Source organism: Pleurodeles waltl, chromosome 9, assembly GCF_031143425.1.
Source record: "Pleurodeles waltl isolate 20211129_DDA chromosome 9, aPleWal1.hap1.20221129, whole genome shotgun sequence".
NCBI classification, from domain to species: Eukaryota; Metazoa; Chordata; class Amphibia; order Caudata; family Salamandridae; genus Pleurodeles; species Pleurodeles waltl.
This window is the reverse complement of record NC_090448.1, coordinates 1082663130-1082680133: the sequence shown is the minus strand read 5'-3', so window position 1 is coordinate 1082680133 and position 17004 is coordinate 1082663130. Positions and strand designations below refer to the sequence as shown.

At 42.8% G+C, this 17004-nt stretch overlaps 1 protein-coding gene across 1 annotated transcript in view; it reads left to right on the top strand.

The window, feature by feature from the left end:
- Window positions 1–439: 439 nt before the first annotated feature.
- The window catches only part of HAUS2 (HAUS augmin like complex subunit 2), a 40462-nt gene continuing 23897 nt past the window's right edge, over window positions 440–17004 (top strand). The window contains exons 1-2 of the mRNA XM_069208753.1: window positions 440–627; window positions 12503–12595. Of these exons, the coding sequence (XP_069064854.1) occupies window positions 538–627; window positions 12503–12595 (183 nt within the window). The 5' untranslated portion in view covers window positions 440–537. The remainder of the gene's footprint in view (window positions 628–12502; window positions 12596–17004) is intronic.

Sequence of the window (17004 nt, the reverse complement as noted above, 5' to 3'; positions counted from 1 at the left end):
CAATTTTATATAAAGTTCTGTTTAGGTAGCATGCCTCACCCGTTGCAAATTCTTAAAACATGAACAAATCGCTCGTATTTACCTCTGGGAAAGGTGGCAACCAAAAACATTACTCATGTTCATCTGGCCTACAGGATTGTTATGGGTAAATATACTCTTGAAGCTTTTTTCTGACATGGTTCATGGGTATTGTAGTGCTTTGTGACTACTTTAACTCCTATTTATGTTGGTATTAATGGCTGCTATTTGAATAAGGCAGAGAACAGAACACATAATCCTCACTTCGCTGCCCTTAATAGAATGTCTATTTGCAGTCCTCTTAAGGCTTGAAAAAACACGCAGACCCTGCAGAATTCTATTTGCACCCAATAAAAGCACTGCTGTTTTAAGATGGCCGCCGAGCATTACGTAACCAGAGCCTGGTTTCACGGTCCGCGCTTGACTGCCGTAGTCCCTTTTCTGTTTCCGGGCTTGGCGGCAGGTTCGGATACGGCGCTTGTTGGGAGAAGTAACAGGGCAGACTCTGGGTGTTTACAGATGGCGTCTTCCAACCCCTGGGACCCGGTGCAGCCGTCGGCCGCTGCATTGATGCTGACCCAGTGTATCAGCTCAGGAGTCCTGAGCCAGGTGAGCAACAGTCGATGTAATCGCTGGCAGGAGCCTGGTTCTGCCATACTATTTATCAGTTTACCAACGTAGCTGCACCTGAGGGGCAGCTCCGGATGCCCTGGCGTTACACACCCTTAGGAGTGAGTGAGACACTGTAGGGTACTGGCTCTTTGTTCTTTTCTAGTTTGTATGCAGGCTTGTTCTCTCTCCTTTCTGTTGGGTATGTAGTAACATATAGAATGACTGGCGAATAATCATCACCCCAGGGGAGGAGATGTGCCTAACGGCCGGAGCTGCTTTCTTTGGATGTAGAGTACCATGTTCCAGTCCCGCCGTCTCTCAACCTCACGTGCTAAGGAGCAAATGAATTACTGTCTCTTGGTTGGTTAAAAAAATAATCTTAACGTGTGTCCTGTAGTCTGGTGCTCATGTAAAACGCTCCCATGATCTTGGATTGAGTTCGCTACATATAAAGCTACTCAATATATATATAAAAGAGCCAAGGAAAGCTTTTTTATTTATATCATAGTCTCTGCTTCATTGTCTTTACACTCTGAGCACTGGCAATTTGAAAGATTGTAATTAGTCAGCGAACCAAGGATTATATATTTATATCCCAAGAAGCTCTATTGAGATTTTTTTTCTTCTCTTTGGTTCTGGTGAGAAAAGCAAAAAGTGATCAGAGTAATCTTTAAATTAATCTCAGAAACGGGTCATTGGTCGAATTCCATCCATGTTTTTTAGGTCTCGGCTAGACAGTCAATGTGCTGTCTCGAAGAGACATGCTCTAACTACATTGCGGGCTTCAGCCCACCCAGAGGCTTTACATTTGCTGGCTTCATCGTCGCTCTCCTTTTATTTGCCATTTGTACATGGCATACATTTGTCTTTTCCCCTTGCTGTGTTTAGCCCTCCCCCAAGAGCAGTAGCTAAGTACTATACAAGTACACTGGTCGCCATTATAGCATGTGTTTCAGGGACTGCTTTCTTGAGAGGCAGTTGACACAGCACTCATTGCTGCTTATTTATTAATGAATTTCTGCGGCTGTTGCTGATGCTAGGTCGCTTTATGTGCCAGGGTAGAGAATAGGGAGCACCCAGACGTATTTATATTTGCACAACTGAAGGGTCGCACGTATGCCACGTTACTTGTATACATTATGCTACTGTGTTTGTATTTATGGTTGGGCTATCAACACTCTGGCGTGGGAGAGGCGACTTGTGGGTGTCCCATGCACCACCTGCCTCCCTTGCTTGGTGCAAATGTGTGGGAACGTGTATTGTAATCCCTATGGTAAAGCTCATATCAACGCTACCCCTTCACGGCAGCCAGACATTCGCCAGCATCCTAAGGGCCTCGGGTTTTATTGCACTGCTTTCAAGCTCCAAAGAATGCCCATGTTCTGCTGTGTGTTGCTCTAATCATGGACAGTCCTTCACAGAAGACCCTGCTGTTCCCGCTGCAGCTGTGTGCACAACGGGAGATACCACCCACTCCTCCTGCCCCACGAAGCAGACTGTGTCAGGCCCAACTGGTGCATCTATTTTATTACCTATTTTTTGTCTATCTTTTATCATCTCTCTAGCTCTCTATCTTTTATCTATATATGTATCTTTTATTTATCTATGTACAGATACAATTAGCAGATAAACAGTGCCAAAGCATTTTCTGCGCTTGCTTCATGTTTGTTTGCAGTTGACCTTGATATACCACTTTTACCCAACCATTAAGCACACTCGGGCATCACACCATTCCTTAATGGCTCATCGATATTATGTTGGAAAGCTTTTAATACGTTTCTCACATAAGATGAGAACAGATGTTTCGTACGTTGCCAAACGAAATGACTTTTATAAAATCTTGGCTGGACGAATAATAATAGCTTTTTCTCAACATATGGAAAAAATAACAGGCCCAAATAATTTCCTTGACAGGGAAGAGTTACACGTGTTTTCCATTGGTTGGCTTATGAAAAGTTTAGAAGTCTGGAAAGCTAGAAATAACTGATCCCTGCTGTGGAGCTGCTTCATAAAACCTCGGATGTGTTCAGCTATTCCGAGTGACCGTTTGCTTTAGCATTTACCCAATTCCTGTCAAACAAGAGAGCGTTACATTGCACTATTACTTTTTAAGTCACTTAAACACTTACTGTTTCTTATCCTCCTAGTTTTTGAGCAGCTTGAAACATAGTCCAAAGGTTAACTGTTAGAGGAACTATGACTAAACATAGCTAAAAGACATTGAGATTGCCAACACCTCTGGGATTGCTGAGATCAATTTGCTTTGTCAGTGCATGTTATTCAGTGTGTTACTACTGTCACTCTTATGCAAGTCAGACCTTATCTTGCTCAGATAGGAAAAATCCAACTGTGTCATTTCCCACCTCTTAACGTAAACGCATGTAACCTCAGACTGGTCTCAGCTATGCTAGGCCTCCTAAGTGAGGTGCAGGTCTTGTCCCATGGCCCAGTGAGCTACAGGGCCCACATCTGCATACTCGGATGACAAACTCACTAGCTCTAGTGGCTTTTCACACACCCACTGCCAGGGCACTTTTAGATGGGAGATGAAGTGCCAAAAAAAGGGGAAAAACAAGGAAAACATAATTCCCCATCTATACACTGAGCGTCTGAACCAATATCGTAGTAGCAATCTGGACAGCACCAACCCGGCTCCACTTTAGGGAATTGCTGTATATGATCCTCTTTAAAGAACATTACATCATGATGCACTTAAATCCACAAACCAACTACCACTCCTAACACATGTTGACTGTGTCTTTGCCTTTGGCCCTCTACAGCTCTCTGCTGTCTGTCAGTTAGACATGTACTGTATACACATCACATACATATATAATAATCTATTCATCTGGAAAACATTTAACATTGGAGTCAAGATATAAGTCAAGATATACGTTTTGGGGGAGACCTAAGCCAAGGGTTTCCACCCATTGTGTCTAACAAAATGCGTTTCTACTTAACAGAGCTTTGAAATAGATGTGCTTAGTAGGGTTATTATTTGTTTTTTAGTGATTTAATGACCTCCACACCAGGCACGTTGTTTCTTGCAAAGACTCTTTGAAGGAATGGGTCACTAGGCAAATGATGGTTTGTTCTTGTGATGTCATTTTGCTATGATGTCACATCATACACAAATTATAGGGGCCTTGTACATTCCCTTTCTGCCCGTAGCTGCAAAAATCCTAGAACTGCCCCATGTCCAGGACTCTGTATTTGTTCAGCTTTACATTCTAATACAGCTTTGAATAGGTTACCTTTATGTTTATACCGGATTGGGAACACACTGTGGCTCTCTTTGTGTCAAATCTTTGTAAATTACTGGCTCTGATTATGTGAAGGGTGGGTTTGTGAATGGGTTTTTTAGACCAGCTTTCAATTATGGTGGGGTTTGACTATGCCACTACTTAATTGTGCTGAAGTTCTCATTACAGCAATCTTCAGGATATCTTGTTCTGATCTTACAATTAATCTTTTTAGCTTCATTTTCTTGTAAATTGCTTTGGTAAATTTACTTTTAAGCTTTTTTTATTTCACAAATTATTACTGTATATAAGTTTACAAGTTCAGTTTATATTTGCGGTCCTTTCCCCTGGTTGCCAACTGAGAGTCAACAAAACTGTTCAATCTGACCTTCTCCACCTGACACATTGTGTAATGCTTGGGCAGATCACTTCATCTCACTGTGCCTCAGTTCCCATGTTTGCTGTAATTTTGAGCAGATACCAAGCACTAAATCAATGACTGGTTTACATTTCACGACTAGATATGCTGTGTAGGATGTTTCAGAATCGAAAATTTATGGACTCTATTCCCAAAGCTATTTAAGTATGACTTACAGCTGCAAAATAAGCGGTTGGTTTGCATGATGATTTATGTTAGCATATCCACTCACAGGGGCTGGAAGTAGGCAGAAAGTGGTAGTTCCAGGGCTGGAATGACCTGTGAGTTTGTGCACACCTACAAACATAGACGCTTAAAGGTATTCACCAACTCCTTCCCACCCTGAAAAAGATTGAAATGTACACTTGGGAGTGGCAGGGTGTTTTTCCAGGGTGACAAGTGACCTCCCCAAGGTGCAGGCATAAAAAAAACATGTTTTTTTTTTCCAGAAGCAAAACATTGGGGGGGGGGGACGGGGCTGGGGGAGACACCTTAACAAGTACATTTGCACCTTCTCAACAGACTTTTGCATGAACAAACATGCCCTTCGGTATTTGCTCATGCAAACATAGAACTTATGTAAGGTTGTGGAACATGGATTTCTGACCTACTTCTGTAACTTCTGGTGAAAGTTGGAAAGTCTTAAATCTGCACCTGTGCAAGGTCTGATACCTGTGTGGGGACACCTGTTGTGAAATACAATTTCACCTTTTATTCAAAATGCTTAGTTAATAAAAGCCATTGTATGTAAGAGGAACACGGTACGTTTAAAAAAAAAAAAAAATTACAATAAAAAGACATCTTAAAACACACATCGAGAGGTATTATCCTACAACTGATGCTAACGATATATTTAGTAATAAAACATAAAGTGCAGTGCCGAAAAGCTTCCTAAAGACTTGTCATGGTGTGTTGATTTTAAAATGGTGCCAACAGCAATGTACACAGAGGGCATAAGATTAATTTCTTTTTTTTTTGTTGCCGTTTGTGTACGACTTGTCTAAAAAATCTGACCATCTGCAAATGTAGCCTTATATTGTCCCTGTTTAAACATGCTATACATGCTTGTTGGCAAGTTCCCAGGGCCTGGTATTACAATGCTGGAACCCCTTGTGTTCAGAAAAGCTCTGATCTTCGTGCTGCCAAAAGTAGGACGCACTTCATAATGCTTGTGCTCCATGAGTTGAAATTATTCTGTTCAGACCTTGATTAACCACCTCAGCAGCTGTACCTAATAAAGGGACCGTTTTTGGGAAGTCTGGAGTGATTCTTTTTTTCTAATTATCAGCAAATGCTGATCTGATACTCTGGGGCCATAAACGCCAACAACCAAGCCCCGTTCCGCAGTGGGGACATATGGAGCAGCCCAGGAGCACTGTTTTTTCATACGCAGTGGCATGTCATAGCATTTTCTTTTCCATATATTTTTTTGACTAATCCCAGAAAGGAAACCATACTTTCTGATGTAACATCGTTATGTGGGCTCTACAACTCAGTGTTCTTCATGGGATTATTCTACATTTCGTTTGGAAAGATAAATGTGTGCCCCTCGGGAGCAAACTCTGGTGTTGCAGTGGAAGGTCACAATTCATGTTTGAAATGGCTTTCGGCTCTATTGTGCTTCTGCAATTTCTTGATGCACTGAAGGGGCCTTCAGCACTGCAGTTTGATTAGTTCCGTGACAGACACTGGCATAGTGCCTTTGCTCCTAGTTTATCCTCTCCTGTTCTCTGGCTTAACACACCGTACAAAGAATTGCAGGTATCCTTCCCAGTCAATATCTGCCACAAGGTATTCTCGATAGGAAAATGAAGGAAAAGTCAAATAGGGTGTGAGTCTTTTCAGATTTGCCATCTGTCCGGAAATGGAAGTTCTAAAGACACAGACCCACTTCTTTCAGTCCTCAGGGAAACTTCTGCTTTGGGGGTTCTAAATATGTCCGTGAGGACCTTATAAGCAGCAATGGCGGCTCGCTGTGCGCAGAAGGGGCAAGGCACCACGCAGGGGGGGGGGGGAATAGGAAAATAAAAATGTAAATTTTTTTTTTTTTTAAACACCTTCTCGCCGCCGCGCTGCACCCCACACCTCTCCTCTGCTGGCTGCAGGCAGGCACAGGCTCCCAGCTTGCCCTGCAGCCAATCCTGATGCTGCTCAGAGCAGCATCAGGATTGGCTGGGAGCCCCCAGCCAGGGCGCTCCCAGGCAGACTGAAGGCCTGTGCAGGCTCTCTCCAGCCCGGCAAAAGTGTTGCTGGGCTAAAGAGAGCCCTGTGCGCATGTGTGTTTGGCCGCACACATGCACTCTGAGGGGGAGTCACCCCGTGGCACTGCCACTTTTACTAAAAAAGGATAATAAACATACTTTTTAGTAAAAGGTTTGCAGCTGGCGGAGGGCAACGCTCCTCTGCCCTAATGGAGGATCTGCCCCGATAAGCAGTGATAATCATGATTCCTTTCAGTATACAAACTGATGGAAATTCTTACAAGCTGTATAACTGCTACACTTTCATTTTTGGTTTTTCAGTAGGTAGTCTTGAGTTGATTGAAACTGTATCTGTCATATATAGTAATCTTTACTGTTGTCTCTGGATCTTGGTCTCATTGGTTGGACAAGGATGGCAATTGTCTCAGCTGGACTGCAATCCACAGTGACCTCAGTGTAGAGCAACTGAGCAAAATGTGCTTTATTAGTGTCTTCACAATCCAACCAATGGATTCAAAGCCGTCTCGGAATTGACAAGATCAATAAAAATAATATCTTTGTTTAGCACTTTTAGTGGCACAACAAATGGATGCAAAATATTAAATGTATCTTGCTCCTTAGCTGGCCATGCCCAGAAACAATCGGAGAGCTCAAATTTGGAGGCAGCAGCGTGTGAGCAGCTACCTTACCAGGATTGAGTCTGGTGCCTAACAGTTTAAAAAAGCAAAATGTAAAATTGAAAAATTTTAAAGATCTGTCAATGTGTAGGAATTTGAAATTGGAGAAGTTGGCATCTTCCATAATTGCGAGAGCAGAGCATGTGCATCAAACAGAATAAAGTTTGGGTGATAGTTGGCCTCAGTTCCAGTAATGGTTAAATAGGGGTCCACAGAAGTCAAAAGCGTAAGAATCACTGTTCTAAGCTAAGGAAATGCTGTTAGCTCAGCTTGCATTAGTAACAGTGGTTTCTGTGTAAAAGTGTGTACACATTTGCAAAATTTAACAATACTGCTTATAATGCTCTCAGAAAAAATAAAATGAACACACAAAATTGAAGTGTTAGAAAAAGCTTTTTGCTTTGGTTCGTACCGGCCGATTGCACTACTAAGTTTCGATGTGAAGTTCTTCATGTCTATCTTTGTATCTCACATCCATGATGCCCCTGCTGGTATCCCCATAACAATCATGCTTCATCACATATAGAAAAAAATCACAAAAGTAGCAGTGGAAGAGTACCCACACAATCCCCAAATAGCAAAGTATTCACTGTGATATGGAGCCAAGTTAGTTTTCGTCTGGTGCTACAACAGACTACACCCCTGCTACCATGAGCAGTACCTAAGGTGACTACTGAAAATAGACCCAAACATACAAAGATCTGAATGTCCGGAGCACACAACCAAATTATACAGAAGGTAGACACAGCACATTGGTATCTTTTGTTACATACTCCATTTCTAGATAATTTGGAGGAGTACATTTCATGATGCAATATTGATATGTAGACTGGGACCCCATGACGTATTGGGTGACTGTTGTGATTTTTACGAATAATTAAAAGTCAAACAACATCGAAGCACCTTTTTCTGAGTCCACGCTTAAAATTCATCTTGATAGCCTAGAAGAAGTCTTCTAGACGATACCTGTTTTGGCTGTCTGGACTGCGTTCACTAAGATCATATGAACAACTCTGTTCGATCATATTGTATGGGTTACTGGACTTTGGATTCGGATGTATTCCTTGTACACAAGTCTTTTGTATTTTTCTACTACATATGTATAATACTATTTGTACAATTTGGTTGTGTGGTCCAGACATGCATCACATATAGACACACTGTGGATAACACCAGACAAGCATTCAACCTAATCTGTACCTCTGAAAAACAGAACACACATGTTGGTGTTGAGAAGGCCTTCAGTAGGGTGGATTGGAGGTTCCCAGGGAATGTCTTAGACAGGACAGGTGTGGCACTCAATCCCAGAGTTTGGCTAGAGGTCAGTGGTGAATTCTCAGAGCCGATGGCATTGACAAGAGGCATGAGGCTGGGATGCCTCCTGTCTTCGTTGGTGTTTGTCCTTTCCATGCTTTTTGCGGATGACATGCTCTGTTTTAGACGCGTTTATGCTGGTGCAGGAGCTTCAGCGGTTTGTAGTGGTCTCAGGATTCAAGGTGAACTACACTTAATTGTCCACAATGGGAGTTCCTGATCCTCAAAACTGATCCGAGCCACTTCTCCAAAATTTCAGGTTCAGATGTGATGACCACTCCCTATGGCTAATATCCCATCCTTGCTTGATGTCCTATAAAAAGACTTGTATAGCTGGGGGAAGGTTGGAAATTTCTTGGTTGGGCCGTGTGGCCAGCACAAAGATGAACTTCTTCCCAGGTTATTTTATGTCCTATAGGCACTCCCACTTTACTGTCCACCAGCATACTGCAGCAGATCCAGGCCAAGTTACTTGTAATTGTTTGGAGCAATACATCTCCCAGAGTATCTAGGCTTACATTCTTTAGGAAATCATCAGGGATGGGATGGTTCTCCCGAACTTCTACAGATATGCGGTGGCTGCCTAACTGTGGCACTAAATTGGCACCATAGCCTGGGTACCACACTTAGCTCAGAGGTGGAACAACACTAGTCTCAGATTACCTTTTCTCACATATTATGGCTGACACACAAACACACTACCCTGCTTCAATCCACTACCATAGTATTTAGCTAATCGGATGCAGTACCTTGCAGATGAAACAGAACTACATTCCCATCTCCATTATTACTATTAGTCATCATCCGAACATTTTCCCCGGAGCAACGGATTAAGGATTTTCCCACTAGAATGGTTGGAAACCTGTACGGTTCAGAGACACTTCTAAAGAAGAGGTGGTGCCAGTTAATGGCACTTGTGTGGAGCAATGTCACCTTTTAACCCCAAGAGTGATTTAGGCTGACCCAGTTGCTGCACTAGATGGGGCCAGAAGTAGCAATTAAAAGCCAACAGAGAGCAGACGCCACTGGAAGACCTATTCCATGACAAAGTTTGTGAAAAAGGGACGTCCTTGCTTTACACACTGATAAAACAACAACACACAGAACACCATCCCTTCCTGTGTGGCAGCTGGAACGTAGAGGTCTAGGTTGGGAAATTTCAGATAAGGCCTAGGAAAAGGTGTGGATTTGGGCATCCGTCTGAGGGAAGCAAAAGGAAAATGCATACTTTTAATAAATATATTACTAAAGCATGATGTGGTAGTGCATTGTCATTTACAAACAGTAGATTTCCAGGAAATGTCCAAAACCTTCCCGCTAACTTGCAGCTTTACTGCTAAAACTGTATAGTGCATTAATAATAATCTGTGAAAACTGGGTTTCAAAAAACAAGTTTATCATTTGCACATCAGCAAATAAAGTATTCTGATTTGTTTTCGCCTAAGTAAAATATTTTTTCATCACACAGGTACAAAAAATGGGCTTTCACAACTACTGAAATATATTTTGAAATGTTTGTATGGTTGACGTAGTTATTTAAATGTGTGTTAGGAAAAACCTGACATCCTACAGCCGTTCAATTCACTCTCTTTGTTCAGCAGGTTCGACCATTCACCTTACAAAGTCCTGGAACTCTGTTGTCAGAAGGAAAAGTAATTGTAAGAAGACAAACTGACTTTAGACCTCTGTCTCTGAACAAAGAGCCAAAGTGGCAAGATAAGAACAAGATTTAAAGGCGTCTTTATTGCTCCTTCACTTCCTGACTGAACAGAACACCTGTTCTTTGTTAAATTGCCAGAAGGGTCAAGTAGGTCCTTAAAATAGCTCGACATGATAAAATGTGACTTGCCATAGCGAGTGTGCAAGTAGATTTTTCGAGGCCTGAGATGTGTGATGGGCATGCCCTCTGGTCCACTCCTATAGGGACGTGGTGATTCGGATAGTGGATGAGATCAAGGGAACAAAACTTCTGATGGGTCCTTTCAACCTCTTACAAGGGCTCCGGACGAGGTCACGTACACTTATAACCCATCTACTGTTAGATGCTGATGCAGTTTTGGAAATAAGAATAAACTCCCCCAGTCCATGTTTAGTGGGCAAAAGTATGGTCTGTTTATGCAAATGAGAGACTGACTGTACTAATGCACAACACATAAGTTTGAGAAAACGTGGTCACCCTTCTGTACCTATATGAGGGATGAGGGGAGGAGGAAGGGGTTTGACACAGAGTGTGATTAATGGGCAGACCACCTGTCCTCCAGCGTTCTGGTATGGACTGCATGTCTTCAACGCCCGAATTTTCTTCTTAGGATCATGGTGTTTGAGGGGGACAAAGGCTTATGTGAAGATAACACTGTTGTCAAGTTTAGCAATGCAATTGCTCTTAGTTGTTGTTGTACCATACCCGATTCTCGATCTATATGCACCAACGTTATGCTTACTCATGTCGATGTGTGTTGGACTGTTTTGTACTTTGTAAGAATTTAGCTGTATTTTTACCTCTGGACATAAAGGTTTTTGTTGAACTATTGTGCAACTTTAATTACCATTTCTTGCTAGCATCATTTAGTAAAACATTTGATACATCCCGTTATTTAAAAAAATATTAATAATGCCACATGAGCCTCAATGGAAGTAACACAGAGGATAAGACCCATTTCCATTTGTACCTTTTACTGGCAATTCTCGGTAGTGAGAAGCATCACTTTACATAAAGGCTGTGTCTGATGAGCAACATGGAAATGACATTTGAAAATAAACAAGCCCAAACTAGTTCTGAAGCATGATACAGTGGATCCCCATCCCCGGTGTGTAAAATGAATACAAACACAAGATCCATACCGCCTCACTTGTTTCCAATTCCAAATTTTTCATAGACAAGGGTGGTAGTGCTCCCCAGAGCGCTAGAAGAACTGCTGTCTAGCTACAGCTTTTCTCTGCTGACAACCAGTCTCTCAGTGGTGGGGACGTCACCTGAAGTATGCATTTTCTGATGGAGGAGCTGACGGTATTCGTAGTGCATAGAAGCCTACCTGCTGGGAGCTGGAAGACGTTTGCTTTGCACTGAATGAGTAGAGACCATCAAGGAAGAGAAGCCTGTCATGCTGCATCCATCTGGCAATTTGTGTTCCAAAGGGAAGCTGCTGTGCATACCAACAACACTGTCTGTGCCCGAACTTCCCCTCTCCAACGAAGGCCGTAGAACCAACAAGCAGATAATGCAAGTCTAAAGCGTGAGGAATTGAGACTTTTTTTGTTCACAATCAGGATAAGAGCCATCAAATTTTGAATTTGTGGAATCAGCATAAAGTAATGTGTACCCATGTCTAATTCATGCCCCTGCCACAGAACACTAGCAACTATAGTAGATGGGGTCTCCCAGGTAGGAGAAAGTATTGGAGGGGGCGAGATTGTAGCACCTGCATGAGATTGTAACCATGGGTACCATCCTATATTCACTGTGTAGTATGCCGTTCTACTGTGTGATTAAAAGTACTTAGTGTTGCATAAGGGGAAGCACTGGGCTGGACAGTCAGTTAACTGTGTCCGTTGGTTGGAAGCCTGTGACCGCTTGCCCTTGCTACCCCGAGAGTCAAGAACAGAAATGCTTATACTTAGCCCAATTCTTTGCAGAACTCCAGTAGGATGGGCACCAGGACACCAGTAGCAAACTATCTCAACCACCACAGTTGTGCCCCAGTAGCACCGGTCTGCCCTGTTCCCATCCAAAACCAGGTCGTGATACACTGCAGTTTGTTAAAATTGTTAACAAATCTCAGAAACAACTAGATTATATATACTTGAAAATGTATAAATACTGTTAATTTCACTGCTTTATAAGATTACTGTACTCTGTAAGTAATTTTCCTGATATCCAGAATTGTGCATGAGTTCTTCCGGGCCTTAAAATATTAGAAAATACTGGCAGTAATTTTGAATGCTAAAACAATACATTTAAATACGCTTCTTGTCTGAAAAGTTAAGAATGCAGTTTATCCTATTGCTTTGTTATTTTTGCAGAGCATGCTGGACTTTGCCCGTAGAGATACTCCATGCTTTACTCGAGTTACAGAACTGGAACGTCTTTTGGACATCAAGGCGGAAATAAATCAGGTATGTCATACTTTTTCTATGTTGTATATAACCTTGATACATTCTGCTACAAGTCTGTGAAAATGACATTGATACTTTTTAGAGCAAATCCCTGCTTAACAAAACATGGTTGGTTGAAGCAGATCCCTTTTGATACTACAAAAGATGGAAAGCCTTGTTCCTTACATGTACTGCCGGGAGTAGATTCAGGAAAACATTGTGGCCGAAGCTGGCAGCAAAGAAGAGTGGTGAATATAATTAAGAACTTCCACTGTTCCTGCAACCACTTGCTGCGTTTAATACTTGCCCAGGTTTTGTCCAGCTGCCCTGGGTCTGGCAAGGTACTTGGCAATCCACCACAGCCAGAGGCAAAGCAATTACTTTAGCTCACCAATGGAGTAGTCAAAATAAGGGCTCTAGTTCTCTGACTGAGGTGGACTGACGCCGAGGGTTGAATCGCCGAGGACTCCAATTTCAAACAGGCAACTATATTCCTCCTAGTGAGGCACAAGAACTTGATCTGATGCCCCCAATCCAGCCCCCCGTTACTGGGAACATCGTGCTCCAATTCAACAGCTGTTTCCCCGGTTTGGCAGGTAGGCAACCATGATCATCTGACAAACATTTTCAGCTGGAATATAGCAGGAATAGGGCCAAAGCTTGATAACCCAGTCTGGGGGAGTTCATAGAGAAACATCAAATTTGTATCTTTCAGGAAACCTGGTTTCAGGAACCTAAGTATAGATTTGGTTTTAAAAGCTTCTGGGATCCTGCTTGTAGGACAACAACGGGGAGGGCTTTGGGAGGTTTACTTATTTGGTTTAGCTGGTCCCCCAAATGTACTGTGAATGAACTGGATCTGGGGGTCAGGTAACTTGCAGGGTCTGATCTTTTCAACAAATAAAGAGGCTCCTGTGCTGCTGATCAGTCGGCACAACAGAAGCGTGGGGAGGAGGAGCGAATCGGAAATCCTGCATTAGTTAGATAATCTCCCCTCCAGGTTTGAGGAAGCCCACCATTTCATAGTAGCAGAGGATTTCAGTGCTACCTTTGAGCTCTATTCGGTGGCCCACGACCCATCCCGGGATGAGGATAGTTTTTGGGGCGTACCTGAATTGACTACGTCTTGCAAGCGCAAGCTAACAAGAGTAGCACTGCAGGTAGTGGACATCACTCAGGGGCTCCGTGCGTGTAAGGGTCACTCGTAATCAGATGCCCATCTAGCCCCTACATTTTGATGCAGGAACTACAAGAGTCATATAGTTTACGTACTATTAGAAATTCAGCTGTGGGAATATATGGCAGTCATGGAGGTTTTGGAGAATGAAGAGAGCGATCACGAACCCCTTATACTTTCTTCCTGTAGTCTTCTTCTTTTTTTTTTTTTTCCTGTACTGACACCTTTTTATTGCAGGTGGTTTTGCTCAGCAACTCAAACTAGCCAATAATAGGAGAAATGTCAAGTGAGAAGCTGTAGAATTTTCTCCGTCTACCATTGCTATTTTATATCAGTTGCTAGCCAAGCTTTATGGAATCTATGACCTCACACTGGTGTGAACATAGGAGGATAGTCGATGAGCACTTGACCTTCTATGATTTCCTTGATACCCTATTTGTGTCTGAAGTATCCGGGAATACTGGGTCTAGATCAAACAATGGGTGGTTTATCAAAAGGTATAGAGTAGCCAAGACTAACCTTTTGAAGGCAATTGAAAGAGGTGGCAGACATGAAATCAGACTAACAAGAGAGGATTATAGGCAGAAAGTAACCCAGGCCAGGAGACAGTGAGAGTGGGAATGCCGGGACGATTTACTTGATGCAGTCAGGAGAAATGACCAGAGCCTGTTTTGGAAACTGGCAAGCAATTGGTATGGGAAAACACCATCCTCCTCTAGGTCTGCAATATTGCCGAGTGAATGGGTGACGCACTTTAGTACCCTTTACTCAGCTGCTGGTGAGTCCCAGTATGAAGAATTGAGCTTAATTGGAAAGGAGGACACAATCACCCTTGAATTTTACTCTATCTGAAACTCATTTGGCTGTCACCTCACTCAAGTTGGGTAAGGCTCCAGGACTCAAAGTCCCAGGTGACCTTTATTAATCTAATACGAACATCTAGGTTCCCTATATTTATACTGTTTGCAGTGTGGTTGCAGCTAGTGCTCCAGTTCCACCTACGTGGAAGGGGGCTGAGATAGTGCCCATTTTCAAAAAGGGTAACCCAAGCGACCCGTCCAGCTTCCGGGCCAATCAGTCTGCTAGACAACCTACAGAAGATTTTCTGTAAGCAGGTCTTAGACCGGTTATTGGAATCGATTTAGGAGAGTGGTGCCATCTCACATCTACAGGCAGGTTTTGGACCGGCGACCATCGCTGTAGACCAGGTCTTCAGATTTCTGCAGATCAATTTGAAGACTCTGGATATTGGTAGGGGAGGGGATCTGTTTGTGGCTTTTATAGATCTCCACGCAGCTTTTGACCTAATCCCAAGAAAGAAGCTATGGAGTACACTGCAAGAGATGGGGGTTCTGCTAGATTTGCTTGACCTTGTTGTTCGCCTTCACAAGGGCACATTTGTGCGGATTAGACACAGTAATATGGAGGAGCTAACTGACCCAGTTAAGGTTGAGAGGGGGGTACACCAGGGGTGTGTTCTGGCGCCCACTGTCTTTCTCTTCTATATTAACAGCTGTATTGGATATTTGAGTAGGTGTGTCAACGACTCTCCCAGTTTGGCTGGGCAAAAAATACCAGGGTTGTTATATGCTGATAATACCCGCCTACTTGCTAAAACTAGAATAGGTTTCGGAATCTAATAAATAACTTTTGCATATTCTGCAAGGATTTTGGGTTGGAGCTTAATGCAGCGGAAACAAAGTTGATGATCTATACTAGGAGGAGGAAATTGAATGGCAAGGTGACTCTGAATATGGAAACTTAAAGAGAGTCACCAAATATGACTGTCTGGGAGTGAGATTTGCAGATTCTGATGCTTTTGGAGCACAAATAACAAAGTTTGCAAGCAATCGGTTATAGAGGGGTGCAATAGGCAGGATGGCAAAAGAAGCTCAGTACCCTGCTATAGATATATATATAAAATGTAGGCGAGGGGAGCAACCCTATATGGGGTGGAGCTGTGGGGCCAGAGCAATTTAAATATTCTTGCTGTAAATGATAACAATTTTCTCAGGAACATCACAGGGTTGGGGAGAGGCACCCCTCTGGTGCCCCTGAGGCTCAACCTCGAAATTTACCCAGTAACATCTGGCAGTTCTAAGAACTTTGCACTACTGGATCCGCATATGGAAAACAGATGAACTGCTACAGGGTTGGCCTCAGTGATATACTAGGATGGGCGCAAGCAGTAAAGAAAATAGGGTGGTTGAGGAATCTGAGGTCCACTTGGGTAAAGCTGGGTTTCCCAGAATTCTGGGCTACTCCTGAAGCATTACCGTCAAACTTTGTGCCCACTGTGAAGCAGAAATTCTGGGTGAAGGTTTCTCTCCGGACTCTTCAATCTGGTAACATTGGTTAGCCACTTCCTCCAGTTCAAGCATGAACCTACCACAGAGCCCTTCTTGGATGTGATTTGACCTGGCCGCGCACGATCTCTATTTCTACAATTTAGGTGTGGTACTTTACCTACAGCTGCCTTTACTGCTTGTTGGACCTCTTCGGCAGAGGGAGATGGAAAGTGTAAACTGTGCCGTATGGCTGATTGGAAAAAGCTGAATGTTTGCTTTTTTTCTGCCCTAGATATGTTGTTTCCAGACAGAGATGGATTGTGTTCCTCTGCAAAAATCTTTCTATAACTGAGCGAGTGTCTGCCTATAGAATATGCAAGAGTGTCTCCTCATTGTCGATAGTGAAAGCAGCCTGGACTATTAGGCAGAAAGTACGTTTGGTATCGAATTGAAGTTCCCCAGAAGCACTGGGATCGTCCATAGGATGGGCCAACAAACAATTTGCTGTGGAGAATTAATATGATCAGTGTGCTGCTATCATGTGGAGAATTGGATACTTGATATATTAGGGATTTTAAAGAAGGTTTTTATTCTCATCATTTCTGGGATGTTTCTACGTAGGTTTTTTAAATTCTACTTTTTATTGTATTTGTTTTAAATGGCTGCAATGACTTGTATTGTGTGTGACTATGATATTTTTTATTTCAAACAGTCAACCTTTGAACTTCCACTGTAGGTAAGAAATATCTAGAGACCGAAACAGCCTTTCAGCGCTGGAACAAAGTCAGATGAGGCCTTCCAAGTGTCACAGCACTATTCTGTTACATGTAAGCATGGTGTTTGGAGAAGCAAAGGGGATCTACCTAGATCTCCCAATCATTGAGTGCTTTAAAGTGTCGCATTACAAAAATAACTCAGTCTCCATATTCAGGATGAAACATAGATGTAAGGCCCATCTGACTGTA